Source organism: Aythya marila (assembly GCF_965140915.1).
Source record: "Aythya marila genome assembly, chromosome: 26".
In the NCBI taxonomy this organism is placed as follows: domain Eukaryota; kingdom Metazoa; phylum Chordata; class Aves; order Anseriformes; family Anatidae; genus Aythya; species Aythya marila.
In genome coordinates, this window is record NC_139067.1 from 5,796,457 (window position 1) to 5,814,676 (window position 18,220).

An 18,220-nucleotide genomic window follows, 5' to 3' on the forward strand; every position below is an offset into this window, starting at 1 on the left:
CCCATACCACTTAAATACTAAGGGGATACTAAGGAGGATTTTGGTTGACCCTGTCCCATATGCAGCTAACAAAACCCAAGAGCTGCAGCTGAAAGCAGTGCACAGCACCTCTGCTTCCATCTGGCAGCTCAGAAAAATCACTGCAGAGCTCTAAAAGGCCATGGATCTAATCGTTGACCCCCAGATCCATAACAAAAGCTCCCAAAGACCCTTTTCCCAAGTTCTGTCTACTTGCACAGGGCTCGCCTTGCACCTAGCAGAGCCACAAGCAGACAGGTCAAACAGGTCCCCTCCTTGCCCCAAGAGCACCAAAAATCCTGCGTAAGGACCTCTCTGTACTTCTAGGCTGAAGCTGGAGAAAAAACTTATGGTAAAGGTAAAGCTGGTAATGTTGGAGGAGGTAGCCACATGCCTAGGCTTGTCAAACTAATCATGCCAATGATCTGTGATTTGATATGCTTGGGAACCCCACTCAAGGGAAGAAGCAGCATCTTTATTTAAGTTTATTGTTATGCCAGCTGCATGCAGACCACTGTGGAGAGAGCACATCAGTAGCACAAGATGGTCCCTCAGAAGGTTTAGCACATTTTCCTGCAGACTCAGTTTTGGCTTTGCAGAACTATTACAGGAAACTTTCTGCCTGTAAAGCCTGGGGTAATATGTGGGGTGGATGGGAAATCCCCATCCCTGGGTGTTGGAGGGGGACGGGGTTCTGTTGGTGGAAAATCTCCCCCCAGTAGCAGCATTGCCTCCTCAAATGACTGCAAAACCCCAAATTTTGACTGCTGATTGACATCCAGCAGTTTCTGTAGTCCTTGCTAGTCCTGAGCGTTAAATGCCAGCTGAGGCATTTCTTCCTGCAGTTAATGATTGCCTGGGCTTGATGCTACCAGGAATGGTACCACGTTAATGATTAAAAGCCGTTAAAAGCTAGCTTGTTCCACATGTGTGAAGCCTCTCTGGGTCCTTTACCTGGCTCCAGTAGCATGTGCTAGTGTTGTCCCAAAACTGGATTCTTCACCAGTGTGCAAAGAGACAGTCAACACACAGAGCTGAGATACTTATTTCATGTCTGTGCAAAGATGAGTGTTAGTAGTAATTTCATAAAGCTAGCACACTGATTGTCCCAATCGCAGTTTTTTATGCTAGTCTATTTCCTTATTATCAGTTAATTATTACAGTTGGTGAATAGAAGTTCCTATATTTCTAATTAGCATTTTAACATTAAATGCTACATACAGTAGCATTTTTAATCTACTATGCATATGCTGTAAGGGGTGGTTTTCAGTGAGGAGTAATATTTTTATGAGGAGGAGACTTCCTCTTCAGGAGGTGTGGTTTTCACGTAATGAGCTGAGTTCATCTTAGGGATGCAGTCTAGCTAGCTTGGGTATCTTTATGTCATATAGCCAAGTGTGGATTCCTGGTGTCTAGTCCTAAGTTTGTCCTTTTTTTTTTTTTTTTTTTTTTTTTTTTTGTACAAGATCTTACTGTCCTTTCTTGGTGACTCACCCTGTGATCGTATTTTATTTTATTTGTTAGTCTTTCATCACTAGTATCTCCAGAGGTGAAAAATATTCAGGAATAAAACTCAGTGACCCCAAATTGCTTCCTCTATAGATGGGCTCCTTTCCTGTCCCCTTTCCCTGCTCCCTCTGTACCCTGAGAACATTACACATAAGCGACCTTAAATAAAATTACAAGTCTTGCATAAATGCGGACTTTAGAATTATTCAGCTCAATGTTAAGCTTTCTAAAAGCTCTGCCTGCATCTCCATTGTGTCCAGCACAGCTTGTGCATTATCTATCCATTATGGTAATGTTAGTAATAAATAAATGTATGATTTAAGGTTGGTTTCTATCTCCTCATCTCTGAGTGCTCTACAGATGCAAGTGGCAAAGCATCTGTATGCATTTGTGCAGCCAGAAGAGTGCTTATTTCTTATTGTCTATCTTTTACAGAAAAGAAAGCATGGTATAAATTTTATTCAGTCAAAGGAAAAAGAAAAAAAAAAAAAAAAAAGTTAAATTTAAAGATCTCTGTACATCTGATTAAGGGTGTTCAGCTTGCAAGGGAAAATGCTGTTCAAGGAGTGTGGAGAGGGTCTTGACACTGCTTTTGCAGGTGTGCAAATGATTTTATTTTTTCAAGGAGAAAAAAAAAAAACTTTCTGAGGCACATGAGACTTCCTCAGAGCCCAAGGTCTGAGTAACAGTGAAAATCAACACTGTATAAGGAAATCTCTCCTTTCTGGAGTGCATCAGACAGAAAATTCTCCATAAACATTGTCATATAGAAGTAATCAGAGAGTTTTATCACTTTTCCCATCCATGCTGCACAAATCTGATTTTTAGAAAGAGTTATATGACATAATTTGCCACTTGTGGAATATGGGTGGTTATTTACCTGGCTGACGGGTAAATGATGCTGGGAACAAGTCTACAACGTGCTTGTAGCATTCTGTCCTGATTTATTGTACCAGAGGTTTCAGATTTGCCTGTGATTCAGTGGGGATGAGAGTCACCCTGAAACTACTCATAAATTCTAGGATAAAGCCAAGTTTTCTCAAAAATCGTTCTCTTGAATGTCACTCTTAATTAAGTGCATCTCCTGAAATGTCTCCTGCTCAGCCTTTCACTGGGTGTTGGAGTTTCTCACTGCAGGATTGCACTGGGCTCTTCCAGCACTCTGGGAAGGACAGGAAGCCCTGATTGCAACACATTTGCTGTAAAAAAATTTCTACAGACCTACTCAGACACCGATTTTTGGAACACGTCTTGAAGTAAACCTGCTTGAACAGAGGTTTGCTGTCGATCTCAGCAAGAAAGCCAAACAGCAAAGGCAGTAAAGGGTTAACGCCAGCTGCTCATGCTTCTGCCTTCCCTCTTTCACGCTGGGTTCCTGCCAGGCGGAAGCAGTTCAAGTTGAAGGCTGGCTGCGCACAGAGCGGTGCGGTGCATGTCCGCGCTCCTCGGGCGGTGGTGGAGGGCAGCCGGGGCAGGGAGGGACTGGCAAGCAGCGAGCAACTCCCCCCCCCAGCCGGAGCTGCAGGGATGGCACAAGCTTCCGAGTGCCGAAACTCCCTCCTCTATTACTACAGCGTCAAATTTGCTCTGTCCACCTATGCTACCCTCTTTTCGGTAGGTGCTCGGGTTTACTTTGCTGTCTTACTGGCATGGGCCCCACGGTGCTAGTCCCATGGGTTTGATACGACTTTCCAGTGTCAAAATTTCCTCTTTCAAGGTATCAAATCCCTGTGGTAAAATCAGGTGCCATGGGTGTTGCAAAGTCTCTTGTGCCCTGAACTATCTGGGTCTAAAAAGGGCAATGCTGGGTGAAACTGCAGGTTTTGATGGATTTAAGACCATCATCTTCAGACTGTCCATCCCCAGAGCTGCTCCTGCAACTCCTCTATGGCAGAAAGCTGAGTTTCAAGACATGTGGATCACAAACGTGGAAATTTAATGGAAATGTAACATTTTTATGGTGCAAGAAGTTATTGGACAACAGCATTGCCCATCTCAGCTGTTACCTTTATGTGGTTTGATAAGGATGAGGCTGAAGCTGAGCATAGAAGCAGCCAGCAATGCCTATTAGCATGGATGTGGCGTTTGTGGGTATTTGGCCAGGCTTATTCATTTTTAGAGGAAAAAATGAAGCTTGTTTTTAAGCAGTTTTGACTCAGATATGATTAGGGTGAAGCCTCCCTGGCACCTGGGAGGGTGCAAGCACGTGTCTGGGCCAGGGAAGCTGGCAGGAAATTCCTCTTCCATTAGGGACAGTGCATCCACAGTTAACAGATTAGATGTGAACTTAGCACCTTCCCTGGGTTAATCTTGCATAATGCAGTCCACAATATTTACAGATATTTCCTCCTGAAGTCTAATCATATTTGCCCCATGCACTGTTGCAGGCTGGGTGTGTATAGTGGTATGCATATTTAATTTGTACAATTGATTGCACAAGTATCTGTTGTGTTCCCAGGCAGGCAGAACAGAAAACAGGGTTGCAAGCAAAGTTTGAAAATGCTTTTTTCCTATTTTATTTTGTTTTGTATTTTATTTCATTTCTTTTTATTATTATCAATGAGCTGCTTGGAGAGCAACGCTCATCCTTGCTAGCTGGGGATGGTGAAGTGTGTCATCTCACCACACCAAAACAAACTTGTGTCTGCCTCAGGGCATGAATGAGAACAAGAAAAAAAAAAAAAAAAAAAAAGGCTTTTCTTTTCCAGAGTATCTCCTCAGATTCCTGTGTGGCCTTTGGGGCTGGAAGGCTCCTGATGGGAAAAGAGATGTCAAGTATATCTTGAGGGCATCCAGAACCCCTGTGGGACTCCTGCTGCACTCAGTGAGAGTCAGAAACCTGAAATTTATAAAGCTTTTGCGCCTCTGGCTTGAGTGAAGCTGCCTGGAGTTTTTTGTAAGAGACAGTGCAATATTTTTGCTTGCAAAATTAATCTGTGGGAAAACCTGTTACCATGGTTTTGTTTTCTCTAAAACTCCGAGTTTTGCTCAGCTTGTGGTTTCCTAAAAATGCCTTTAAGCCGCATGGGGATGAGGGAAGAGGTGCAATTTTTTTTTCTTTCAGTCACTTTGAACCTAGGTCTTGGCTGCACTTTGCAAATGCAGATTAATGAGGGGATGCATGAGCACAGTCATGATGCCAGATGCTGATGGATTGCTGAGTGTGTTGTGGGACAGGCATTTTGCAGAGCTCAGGATGGAGGAGCACACTACTTACTGTGTGCTTATCCATGAGCAAGCAGAAACTTCATAATTCCCTGGTGACTGGCAAAAAAGGCTATTTTGTTTGGCTCTGACCCAGCCTGGCTTCAACCTAGAGGGATGTATTTGCTCATTATTGGTCTTGGGGTGGTCCTTGTACATGCGTGTTGAACACTGAGTCCATATGGATTGCATGGCTCTGGCGTCCTTTTCACTCCCCTGACCTACTTCTGGCCTCATTTGCACATGTCACCTTTGTATTAATTCAGTGGCTCTCACTAACCAGATGTGACTGGAGCCAGGCTTCACTGCGGCCATATGCACTTGATAATAATTATTGTACAGAAACTTCTTGCTTGCACTGAGTGAAGGCCTTGAAAATGTAGCCCCCATGGGGGGGGGGGGGGGGGGGGAAGTGGAAAAGATGTGATTCACTGGGAAGGATTGAAGAGGTTCGGGGTGAGATGCATCACAGCTTCCTAGTATTGGGTGTCCCAGCCCGCAGCAAATTGGTTGAATAGAGAGAATAACACCACTGGATCCTTTCCAGCACTTTCCTGTAATGAAAGCAAATATTTATAGGTGGGAAAAACAGTAAAGAAGTGTGGGATAACTCTGATAGTGGTTCTAAACCACACATGGAGCAAATTGCCCAGAGGTTTGAGCACCACAGATTGGACCAGCAGTTTATTGCCGCTTACCACAAGTCACAGCTGACATCACTGTAGCCCATTACATTTTCTTTCTTGAAGGTCTCATCATCTCCCAAACTGCTGGAGATCTGGTCTGTGCCTCCAGAAAATAAAAATGAAACAACAACAACAACAAAAAATCTGCTATCATGCAGATAGCTATGACTTTTATTTTTTGTGTGGTGCCTCTGCTGTGCATTGGATGTTCATGTTTACAGGGCAAGAAACATAAGGTGTGCGACAGCCAGCATGTCACAGCTCTCCTTGCTGGTTTTATCCAGGCACATTTAATACAATTTATCATCCTTTTTGCTTGTTGGAGCAGTTCAGTTTGTGACCTGACTTAGAAAAGGAAAATTGCTTGGTGCCAAAGGCTTGTTTTCAAACTCATTTGTCCCCTACACTGAGATTGCTGGAATAATCCAACAGCACAGGAAGTTTTGCATTTAACATTTCCGTTATGGTAAAATCTTCTGTTTCATGAGTAACTTTCCCACATTTTGCAAGGAAAATGTTGTAAAGGATTCAGCTGAGCGTAAATCGATTTGTTTAAATAAATGGTTTTTTCATATTATTACTTTTTCCATACATTTAAAAACTGCTATTTTAATTGGCCATCATAAAAGCATATTTTTTACAATCCTACATACTATCAGTGGTTAGGTATTATATGATGTAGTTAACCACAGTATTATTAATCCCATGATTCTATCCTTTAATGATTAAAAGTACTCAGTATTTTCTTTATCATGTTTTCTCACCTTTACATTACAGCAAAACATTTTGACTTTTCAAAGAGGAAAATAAGTGCCCTGTCTGCTAATTTGAAGGCTGACAGGTCTTCAAAAACTGGAAAAATTGATTTTATTGTGAGCCAGGTACATGAAGAACAAGATTTGGAGTTTTACGTCTGGTCAGCTGAATGGAGAGCAAAATGATGCTCTATTCCCTCCTCTCCTCTATGGACCAGTGCTCTGACTCATAATCTGTCCACCTGGGTCTGCATGGGCTTGAAGCCACCATCGTCATGACTTTTTCGTGTTCCCAAATAAGGAGAAATTACTGCCTGGCATTATCATTGACTCATCAAATTAATGCTGCCTGCCCTGGAATGAGCCATGTCTGCTGCTTGGCCCTTGGCAGGCTTTGAGGTTGCGCTGCTTTGGCCATGTTTACATCCCCTGGGATTTGCGGGACCTGTTTGCTTTGCCTGTGACTGAGAGTGGCTCCCATTACACTCAGGTCTTTTGACTCTTGGAAAAGGAGAATGTGGCACCTCTTAGGTAGTAATGGGATTTTTAGGAGAGAGTAGGACCATGTGTGTCTCTGGTTAGCATTGGTTAGCTGCCTCTTTGCAAAAGCCAAGTCATACGAGGATGTAGAAGCAACACCAAGAACCAGAGAATCCATTGCTCAGAGACAGCTTTGCAAACTCCCTGTAACACCTGTGGGTTAGCTGCAAGGTCATGCCTCCCATTTGGCATTCCTGAACACTGCCAGCATAATCAGAGCTGTGTTTTACCTTGTCTGTGCATTAATGTCCTTTCATCACATTTCTTGGCATTAGTGACCTCCAAGGGCTCTAAATAACCCCTCAATCAGTGAGATTTTTGCCAAACTCCCCGTAGTTTTGCTCCCTCTCAGGACCCCACAGCCCACAGCTCCTTTCTTTGCTATTGGAGCACTGTCTTTCCCTGCAGTGATGATTTGATCGCATGGTTAGTATATAGAAATGGGATAATCGTCCTATCATTACAGAGCAAGTGCAGATTTGCTTTTTGTCTTGGATGCATTGCAGAGCACTTGTAATTACCAGCTGCTGACTATCCTGGTGTTTGTGCTGCATTAAGGTGATCATTGGGCAGTTAATAATTTAACTACAGAGGATTTACCAGCAGGCTTCATTATGTGCCTTACCATGCCACAGAGTGTGGGTAGTAGACAGTGGTAGTGACACTAGAAATCAAAAATGCCTGCTTTGACGGAATTTGTATGGCAATAACATCCCATCTCCCCTTCTCCCCCTCCCAGACAAGCCCAATGAGATTTCCTTTGCAATATCCCTTTGGTGGGAGACATACCGATACATCCATTCCCTTCCTTGGGGTGTGTGTTGCTCTGTGAGATTCTTTCTTGTGCTTGAAGGTGCTTTGAGTGGCAGCAATTCACTTTTTTTTTTTTTTAATTTTAGGGTGCTTTTTAGCAGGCAGAGTGTGGAGATGGTCCAGCCTACAGTGATAACCCTAAGCCAAGTAGTCTGCGAAGTGCTGGGTGACTTCTTAAACTAGGAGTTGAGCAGAGATAGCTAAAAAAATCAAGAAGATCAAGACAGTATTTGCCAACTTTGCTTCTTCAAATTTGCTTGTTAGTCCTGGGGAAGGGAAGAGTTTGAGGTGCACAGCACCGTCCATGCACTCAGAGCAGGGTCTGGGGCTGCATGCAGTGATGCTGGGAGGAAGGACCAGCACAGCCTCCTGCATGCCACATGCTTTAAATGTTTTGAGGATGATTTCAGCCCAAGAAAAGCTATTTTTAAGCACTGCATCCTGAAAACCCTCCTTGGTTTTGCTCCCTTGGTAGCAGGTGAAGCCCAGCCTGTGCAAGATGTTTCATTAGCCAGAGTCTCCAGCCCTCAGCCTCACTTCCAGATTTCCGTCATGCATTTCCAAAATCTCTTCCTTCATTCACATCACATATCATTAATTAAAATGGAGAAAGTGTTTCTGATTGTCACGCAGGAGAGACATTGGGGATTATTAGCAGGAGATGCATTTTGTGTGTTAGTATCTACCCCCTACCTTCAAATCCAAATGTATTTGCTGGGTCGCAGTGTAAGAGAGAAACATTAAATCAAGCCTAATCCCAATGCACTGAGCTGATGCTTAAAATAGAGGATAAAGATAAAAGTGTGATTAAAAGGCAGTCATCAGAAATAGGCCTGTGTGTTTAGTTTCAAATCGCTAACATTTTGTAAAATATCACAGGTCTAAGCTTAATTTTTTTGAGAGATTTCAGTTCGTCTACAGAAGAGATGTAGCTTGGAAGTGGATAGTGGTGGATGGACATAAACTAACTAAAATAACTCTCCACAAATAGTGTCCTACCAGAGTAGAGAAGAATATAAATCATCTCCCCAAAGGAGCATACATTGTGTGAGAATTAAGGATTGAATTGTCAGAGCAAATTAGCAGGAAGGCTTTGAGCAAACTCGTTAGGAACAATGTAGCCCCTTAGAAAGGTGAAAGCAATAGAAAAGGAATAAGAAAAGGAGGTTTTATCCTCTTTGGCAGTACAGCATTTTGAACGCGGGCACCTGCAGCCAGCATCTTTCCTGAAGGAGTTTTCCACTGGTATTTGGTGTGGGAAGAACTGCAAAAAGCAGCATGAAAATCACTCAGGATGCTCCTCACTTTCCTCACTAAACTTTCCAGGTTTCAACTCAGTACCAGACATTTGACAAATGGCACCCAACAGCACCAAACGCTTGGAATCACCTTGCTGGCTTTGGATCTGCAGGAGCTGAAAGGATGAAAACAGGCCTTTTTGGAGACTTGTTTTATCCCAGCACCACTTTTTTTCCACTTATGGCCATTCCATTAAAGGAGGTGGTGGTGGGGCGGAAGTTTGTCATAATCCATTGCTACTTTTTATGATGTCTGAGATCTAGTTGCTTTCTATGAGTTTCAGAGCAATTTGGTGCTCAAGGCAGGTGCTATAGTGGAATGAGTAGTTTTGGGGATCATGATATGTAGGGGGGAAACTTGGGGAGGGTGGGCTGGCAGTGTTAATGTCTGCCACCCTCTGGACAGCATGGGGTCTATGAAACCCAGGGCAAGAGCCAGCCCAAGCATCCAAACATATACAAGCAGGAAGGGGAGTGGAAAAGCCTAGTAAAATGAAGGTCAGAACTCTTCAGCTAGGTGTATAATGCTGCCTTTATACATCCAATTCACAGCCAGAAGAGCAGCCTCTTCTCAAGTGCTCTTGAAGAGCAAAGGAGATGTGCTGTGTGCTGACAGCACCATTTGGGATTGGGTTTTAAATGCATTGGAGCTGGGAGTCTTTTGCTTGGCTCGCATAGAATCATAGAATGTCCTGAGCTGACAAATACCTACAAGTATCATCAACTCCTGGCTCCACACAGGACCACAGAAAATTCAACCGTATTTGTAAGACCATTATCCAAACACTTCTTGGACTCCAGCAGGAGTGACCACTTCCCTGTTTCAGTGCCCAACCACCCTCCCAGTGAAGAACCTTTTCGTAATATCCAGCCTGAACCTCCCCTGTCACAGCTCCGTGCCATTTCCTTGGGTCCCATCGCTGTCACCAGAGAGCAGGGAGCAGCGCCTGACCCCTGTCCCGCTCCCCTTGAGAGGAAGCTGCAGCCCGCCATGAGGCCTCCCCTCCGTCTCCTCTTCTCAGGGCTGAAACAATCAAGTGACCTCAGCCACTTCTCCTACATCTTCTCCACTAGATTTTTCACCATTTTTGTGCATGGTGCTTGAGGTGAGGCCTCACCAGCGCAGAGCAGAGTGGGACGGCCACTTCCCTTGAGCAGCTGGCAGTGCTGTGCCTGAAACAGCCCAGGGTACGGTCAGCCCGTTTGGCTGCCAGGGCACACTGCTGGCTCGTGTTCAACTTGCCATCAACCGGATCCCCCGGATCCCTCTCCAGGGGGCTGCTCTCCAGCCTCTCATCCCCCAGTCTGCACATATAGCCAGGATTGCCCCGTCCCAGGTGCAGAATCCAGCACATGCTCTTGTTAAACTTTCTGCAGTTGGTGATTGCCCAGCCCTCCAAACTGTCAAGATCTCTCTGCAAGGCCGCTCTGCCCTCAAGGGAGTCAGCAGCTCCTCCTAATTAATATCAGCTGCAAGCTTACTTAGCATGCATTCCAGTCCTGCATCCAGATCATGTATAAAACATTGAAGAGAACTGGCCCCAAAATGGAGCCCTGGGGAACTCCATTAGTACCCATTAGACATCAGCCCAATGTAACCCCATTTACCCTTTGAGCGCAGCCTGTCAGCTAGTTGTACAGCCTTTGTAGCGTGTATTTGTCCAGCTGTACGCTGGACGTTTTGTCCAGAAGGATACTGTAAGAAACAGCATCAAGAGCTTTGCTGAATTCCAAAAAGTTCACATTTACTGGTTTCCCTTGGTCAACTACGTGGGTAACGTTGTTGTAAAAGTTAATTTGGTTAGTTAAACAGGACTTCCCTTGTAAGCCCATGTTGGCGGTGACAAATGACTGTGTTGTCTTTCAGGTGGTTTTCAGTAACTTCCAGAATACTCTTCTCCATAATTTTTCCAGGCACTGAAATGAGCTGACAGGCCTGTAATTACCAGGGCCTTCTTTCTTAGCCTTCTTGGAAACTGGGACATTTGCAAGCTTCTAGTCAACTGGGATCACTCCAGATTCCCAAGGCCACTGAAAAATAACTGAGAGGTGGTGACATCAGCCAGCTCTTCTTGACGAATCCCATCAGACTAATGTGCATCTAGCTGGAGCAGCAATACCCACACAAGTTGTTCCTGGGCCCTCTTCCACCTTCACCTTTCCCTCAAAGCCTCTGCTTTTTCCGATTGGCGCCTGATACCCATCTCATACTTCCCTTCCAGATCCTTGGCCTCATGATCCTTTGCATAGGGATTTATGCTGAAGTGGAGAGGCAGAAGCACAAAACCTTAGAAGGAATCTTCCTCGCTCCGGCCATTGTCCTGCTTCTGCTGGGCTTCACCATGTTCTGCGTCTCCTTTGTCGGCATGGTGGGGAGCCTCAGGGACAACCGGACACTGCTAAAGACGGTAAGGCTGGTGCCACCACCGGGTTTTCCAGATGATTTCATAAAGGAAATTTAATGTATCCTAATGAGTCACCACCATCACTTACTGGAAGCGTGTGCCCGTTACTGGCTTTAGGTGCAGCTTGATGTTTTTATCTCTGCCGTGGAGCCAGTGGAGGAGTAACAGGGAGAGGATATATATAAATTGCAGAGCTGACACCCTGTTATCCTCAGATGAATGCTTCCCAGCATCTGCAGGAGGCATTGCTGCCTTCCACCTGGAGTGGCAAGTGAATTATTTTAGGGCTCAGATCCTGTCTCTGGTGGAGGAAAGGCTCTGCTTATGTTTATTTTAGTTGCCATGATGCCAATAGAAAGTAACTTTGTTTCCTTTTCTACTGAAGTATTAGTATAGAGGAAAATGGCCTTTGAAGCCAAACTGAAAGAAATCCAGGACACCACTGCAAAACTGTTCACTCCTAACCTGTTTCCCAAAGGTTGTGTCAGAACAGCAGCATCCAAGCGCCTGTTCTGCCCTTTGCTCTTGGGGTGACACCTCTGTCTCCGGTGGGAAGCATGAGACTGAAGGGGTTTATAAACTTAGTTATAGGCCATTTACGAAGCTCCTCCATCATGCTCAGCCAGGGCTGATATCCGATGACACGCTCAGTGCTAGCTCTGTTGGTACTACAGCTGTAACTGACACTCCCTCAGTGATGAAGTTGCTTTCAGATGAATAATCTGTGCCAGCCCACAGAGCCTTCCTGCTGGCACATGCATGCCTTGCATGCTAATGGTTCACATAACACCTTTTTCTCCTACTAGTTTGAGTTGACTGGTTTATTAAAATCGAACACAGGGTAGTTAGCTAGCTCTCACTTCCACTGGCTTGCAATATTCCTTTAAAAATTGCTCAGCATTTCACACACACAGAATCACACAGAATCATCTAGGCTGGAAGAGACCTCCAAGATTACCTAGACCAACCTCTGAGCTAACACTAACAAGTCCTCCACTAAGCCATATCACTAAGTTCTACATCTAAACATCTTTTAAAGACCTCCAGGGATGGTGACTCCACCACTTCCCTGGACAGCCCATTTCAATGCCTAACAACCCTTTCAGTAAAGAAGTTCTTCCTAATATCCAACCTAAACCTCCCCTGTCGCCAGGCACATGGCAGAATAGACCAATCCCCACCTCGCTACAGCCTCCTTTAATGTACCTATAGAGAGCAATAAGGTTGCCCCTGAGCCTCCTCTTCTCCAGGCTGAACAATCCCAGCACCCTCAGCCGCTCCTCATAAGACTTGTTCTCCAGACCCCTCAGCAGCTTTGTTGCTCTTCTCTGGACTCGCTCGAGCACCATGATATCTTGTAGTGAGGGGCCCAAATTGAACACAATACTTGAGGTGTGGCCTCGCCAGAGCTGAGCACAGGGGGACAATCACTTCCCTAGCCCTGCTGGCCACACTGCTTCTTATACAAGCCAGGATGCCATTGGCCTTCTTGTCCACCTGAGCACACTGCTGGCTCATATTCAGCCGACTATCAACCAATACTCCCAGGTCCTTCTCTGCTAGGCAGCTTTCTCACCACTCATTTCCCATCCTGTAGCACTGCTTGGGGTTTTTGTGCCCCAGGTGCAGGACCTGGCACTTGGCCTTGTTGAACTTCATACAGTTGGCTTGCATTTTGAACTAACACAGATTATAGCCCAGATCAGAAAGACAATATTATCTTTGCTCCTGCATTACTGGATGAAATTATTATTGCTTTCCAATACATCCTGTTCCATGCCACCTGTGATAGGTGGTTGTTTGCATTGCATTTAAGAAGGTGACTAGGATCAAAACTGTGCTCTGTTGAGGTGTGATACCACCTGGTCCATTCGAGAGCTCAGAATAAGCTATCTCCTGACTGTGAATGCTTGGAAAAGTCTCTAAATGAGAGGTCAGAGAAGTCCTGTCCAGGTGACACTTGTGGTATTTAAATAACCCTGATAGCTCAATAAACAAGCAAACAATCAAACAAACTCTCTGTCAACTGACTTTTTTCTTTCTCTCTGGGTTCTGAGTTATCCCAGTGTGTATTTGCCTCGACTGAATTATATCTCTAGTATATAACTGCCTTTTTGCTGTCCATAAAAGCAACTTGAAGCTCTGTTTCTTCATGACATAAGCCCAGATGATATTTTTCTGCCAAAACTGAAGTTATGTCACCTGTGGAGAACTTTACACCTTTTTTCTCTGTCTACCTTTAAAGTTATACTGTATTGTGTTCATTCTATCTAGGATTTTGTGTTCATTCTATCTAGGATTTTGATATCCTTTGATTTCCAAAGAAGGATAATCACATCAAATTTTTCATAATATTTTCCTTTCTGTACTAATACTTAGGATTCGTGGTTAATACTCTTTTTCTTTGGCTGGCTTTGGAAGTGGAAAATTGACACATCAGAGGGTAAGAAATCTCATCCTCATGGCAACCCAGGGCAACAGAAACCCAAGCTGATTAACTGCATTTCACGGGTTGACAGTCAAATCAATTCTGTGATGGGCATAGCTGAGAAAAAGAAATAATCCTGCCTATTTGGATTGTTGTTTTTTTCTCTTCTCCCTGTAGATATAACCAGCTTCATGCCTGCCATGTGGAATAAATAAAACAATACATGTGGAAGTCATCAAGCACAAAAACCCATGCATCCCTTTTTGGTAGGTTACAAGAAAGGGGATGCTGGTCTCCTGTGTCAAAATACATTGTATTTTTATTTTTCAGAGGTACTCCAGGCTTCTTGGTCACTTATATTTGGCTGCAGATTGCCACAAATTCATTATCAATTTTCTAGCAGCAGATAGGGGAAGTGATATTTCTAACAATGGATCCAGCCTAATTCGCAGTCTTTGAGCTGAAACACTGTTTCCCCCATGGATATATTCAATTTGATGGGCATCAGCACAAAGAGGAAAACATGGCAGCAGTCTTTCCAAGATGAAGTGCACTTTATCCCAGTAGTCCAAAACAGGTCCCCAGTGAGACTGGGCTGCACTGGAAAGACCATTGTTGCCAGCATGGTTTTATGGCACTGAATTACTTGATGCCTTTATGTGCTTTTACCTTCTCATAGTTACATTGTCTTGAACATCCGTACATGCCATTTTCTGGGAAATCACACTAATAATGATGAGTAAAAAACTTCCCTGAACTTCAAATCAATAATAAAAATTGAATCGTCTCTTCATCTAAAAATATGTCTTGCTAACTTGGAGAGCAGACAGTAAATTCCTCCTATTTAGGAAAAAAATATTTCAGTGCCCTACAAAAGTCCATCAACTAGCACTTGACATTAATAACCAACTTTTACAAAGTATTGTAAGTGTAGGTGTGGGCGTGTACATACTTGTTAAATCCTCATTGATCCCAGTCATTTACTGCTATTAAAAGGATTATCGTTTTTCTCAGCCTCATGGACAAAACTCTACCAATGTTTCTCTTGGGCAAAACAGTTATGAGAGCCATTAAACTTCTAACTTTGATTCTTAATGTATTATTCTAATATCCCCCCTGCAAGATCACTACAGCTGAAATTAGATTTTGGTATTAATCTTTTCTTATCTTGTTCTCTCAAGACATTACCTGTAATTGCCATAAACATGCGCACACCTCTTACCCGTGTGTAAACCTGATTATCACTTCTTTAATTACTTCTCTAATATCCAGAGCACAGACTGTTCAATAAAGCCTCCATCTGCTTGCAGTTCTCAGCTAAAGTATATTAGAAAAATTATATGCAAGACCTAGGGATTTTAGCTGCTGATAGAAGTAATTGGTGTTACAAAGACCTGTACTTAATAGGTGGGCTAGGAGCTTATGCTTGGGAATCAAGTTTTAAGTTGCTGTTTGCTCACCATTAAAATTTGCAAGGCTTGAATAACTGTAAATTGTCTGATGAAGACAGCTTGACTCTGTTTTCAGGAACTTCAGGGTGATTTAGCAAATGGATTGTAAAATAAGTATTTCTCTTAATTAGATGGCCAAGGTGGGGGGAGAGAGGGAGCTGGGTTGGTTTGGTTTAAGATCTGGAAACACTATGGAACAGTCTCTTCCGTGCAGTTTTTTCACTTGATTTCATCCAAATTGACTCTTATTCATAGTGTTTTTAGAGTTCTTTTTGACAAAAACGTGTATCATACTCAGCAACTCTTGCCTGGGTGCTTGGTTCCCACATATTCATCCCATGTATGTTTGACATTCCAAAAAGTTACTAAACCCCTAAATATGCAGAGGCAGTTTCTGTAGAGTTGCATTTGTTTTATGTAGAACAGGAAAGAGATGAGAGTCCAGGTCAGACAAGAAAACCAGCTTTGCCTTTTTTGTGCGTGTCCATTTGGTGAGCTTCTTGGGTGCCTCCCTTTCTGCCTTGGATTGGCCCAAATTCATCACACTGGGCAGAATTTGACCTTTGGTCTGTGAAAGCGAGAGATAGACCACTGCACCAACTCTTTTGGCGTTTTGGAAGTTGTATATATGTATATATACATATATATGTGTATATATATACATATACACACATATATATATATATATATATATATATATATATTTGGCTGTACTGCTGTTTCCAAAAGACAGTAATGCCAAGATGTGAAAAGCAAACTCTGGCAACCATCAGAAGCTTTGCCGTTTGTTTTATTTGCAATTCTTATATTTTTTTTCTCTCAAGGTCAGGCTGTGACACGACTTCCCAAGCAGAGCTTGAAGTGTGCCTTTTCTACAGCTTCTGATTGCACATGTAAATAGAAAGACTAAATGCTAGAAAATGTCATATTTGTCAGGTTTGGAGAGGGGAGCGAAAACGGCTGTGGGGAAATGGGTGGCAATCACAGAGCTATTGTGTGAATGGAGAAGCATCCTTCTCCCAGCAAGACAAATTTCACCTTGAGGACAGTCAGATACTACAGTGATTTGAAGCTTTGGGGCCCTTGCCATTTCTGAATGAAAGCAATCAGAAGAACACATGTGGAGGAGCACTTTGAGGTCTGAGCTGGTCCAAGCAGCTGTTTTTCATAGAATCATAGTATATCCCAAGTTGGAAGAGACCCATAAGGATCATCAAGTCCAACTCCTGACACTGCACAGGTCTACCCAAAAGTTTAGACCATGTGACTAAGTGCACAGCCCAATTGCTTCTTAAATTCAGACAGGCTTGGTGCAGTGACTACTTCAATGGGGAGCCTGTTCCAGTGTGTAACCACCCACTTGGTGAAGAACCTCTTCCTGATGTCCAGCCTAAACTTCCCCTGCCTCAGCTTAACACCATTCCCGGTGGTCCTATCACTGGTGATTACAGTGATTTTGTTCCCAATTGCATGGATAAAGAGGCACAAATTACAGAAAACCTATGTTACAGCAGAGCTATGCAGAGCATCCCTCTGCCCCATCACTAGCCCTAATTATTTATTACCTAAGAGCAACAACTTAAAATCAGTTTTAAGCCAGAGGATTTAAAAAATACCAGTAAATAGCACCTTTCACTTAGTTTTCTTCCATGCCTGGAAACATTGTGTTAACTGTTTAAAGAACTAGTGTTTCCAGGTGCACTGCTTGCACTTAACCCACTCAGATACTTGATTCGGACTAATTCCTCTTCTTTTCAAGGTTCTGGAAAACGTCTTGGTTGAAAGCAGAGCATTTGGAAGGGGTATCCAGTTCACCCATTTGCCATGGATTGCTCAAATCCAGGCCAGCAAAAAGAAACACTCCCTTGAGTATCAGCAGTAAAGAGACAAACTCCTGAGGCACAGGGTTTGGAACAGGCATCATCCCTGTGCCAAGCTAGCAATGGCTTAAAATGAAAGTCTCATCATGACAACCCACGTGTGGCAACATCCATGGCTTGAGGGGTTTGGTGAGAATTTGGGCTATCCTGGGTTTGCAAAGTTTACAGCTGATGGCTGGAGGTAGCTTTTTCTGCCCCTGCAAAATGAATGAAGGAGAAACAGGCAATTGAGGAGGCAGCATCCCACTCTGCAAAAGAAAATGGGGCATTTATGGGCAATATGGAAATTCCCTTACAGAAAAAAAAAAATTAAAGCAACTTCCAACTGCAGTGGGATTTGAGCAGCATCTCCTTTAGGCTGTTTTTCAGCTATTTCTGCCCTTTTGGGGAATGATCAAGGCAAAAGAGTTGCCCCTTCTGCTCTAGACACAGCAAGAGACCCTGCCACTTGTATTTTCCCATCGACTGCTGCTTCAAGCAGGGAAGGTGAAGATTTCACAGAATCACAGAATGTTAGGGATTGGAAGGGACCTTGAAAGACCATCTAGTCCAATCCCCCTGCTGGAGCAGGAACACCTAGATCAGGTCACACAGGAACACATCCAGGCAGGTTTTGAATGTCTCCAGAGAAGACTCCACAACCCCCCAGGGCAGCCTGTTCCAAAGTTCTGTCACCCTCACCATAAAAAAGCTTTGTCTCATATTTAAGCAGAACCTCCTATGTTCCAGCTTGCATCTGTTGCCCCTTGTCCTATGACTGGATGTCACTCAGCAGAGCCTGGCTCCGTCCTCCTGACACTTGCCCTTTACAGATTTATAAACATAAATAAGGTCATCCCTCAGTCTCCTCTTCTCCAGGCTGAAGAGACCCAGCTCTCTCAGCCTTTCCTCATAAGGGAGATGTTCCACTCCCTTAATCATCCTCGTGGCTCTGCACTGGACTCTCTCAAGCAGTTCCCTGTCCTTTTTGAACTGAGCGGCCCACAGCTGGACACAATATTCTAGATGTGGTCTCACCAGGGCAGAGTAGAGGGGGAGGAGAACCTCTCTTGACCTACTAATCACACTCCTTCTGATACACACCAGGATACCATTGGCCTTCTTGGGCACAAGGGCACAGTGCTGATTCATGGTCATCTGGTTGTCCACCAGGACCCCCAGGTCCCTTTCCCTTATGTTGCTCTCCAACAGGTCAGTCCACAACTTATACTGGAACCTGGAGTTGTTCTTGCC

General features: G+C 43.9%; 1 protein-coding gene across 4 annotated transcripts in view; it reads left to right on the plus strand.

The window, feature by feature from the left end:
• The first annotated feature begins 2,962 nt into the window (after nucleotides 1–2,962).
• Nucleotides 2,963–18,220, plus strand: part of LOC309887557 (tetraspanin-15-like) — a 58,786-nt gene continuing 43,528 nt past the window's right edge. For all 4 annotated transcript variants that reach the window (XM_082779351.1, XM_082779353.1, XM_082779352.1 and 1 more), the window contains exons 1-2: nucleotides 2,963–3,141; nucleotides 11,046–11,231. In XM_082779351.1, coding sequence (XP_082635477.1) covers nucleotides 3,055–3,141; nucleotides 11,046–11,231 — 273 coding nt within the window. In that variant the 5' untranslated portion in view covers nucleotides 2,963–3,054. The remainder of the gene's footprint in view (nucleotides 3,142–11,045; nucleotides 11,232–18,220) is intronic.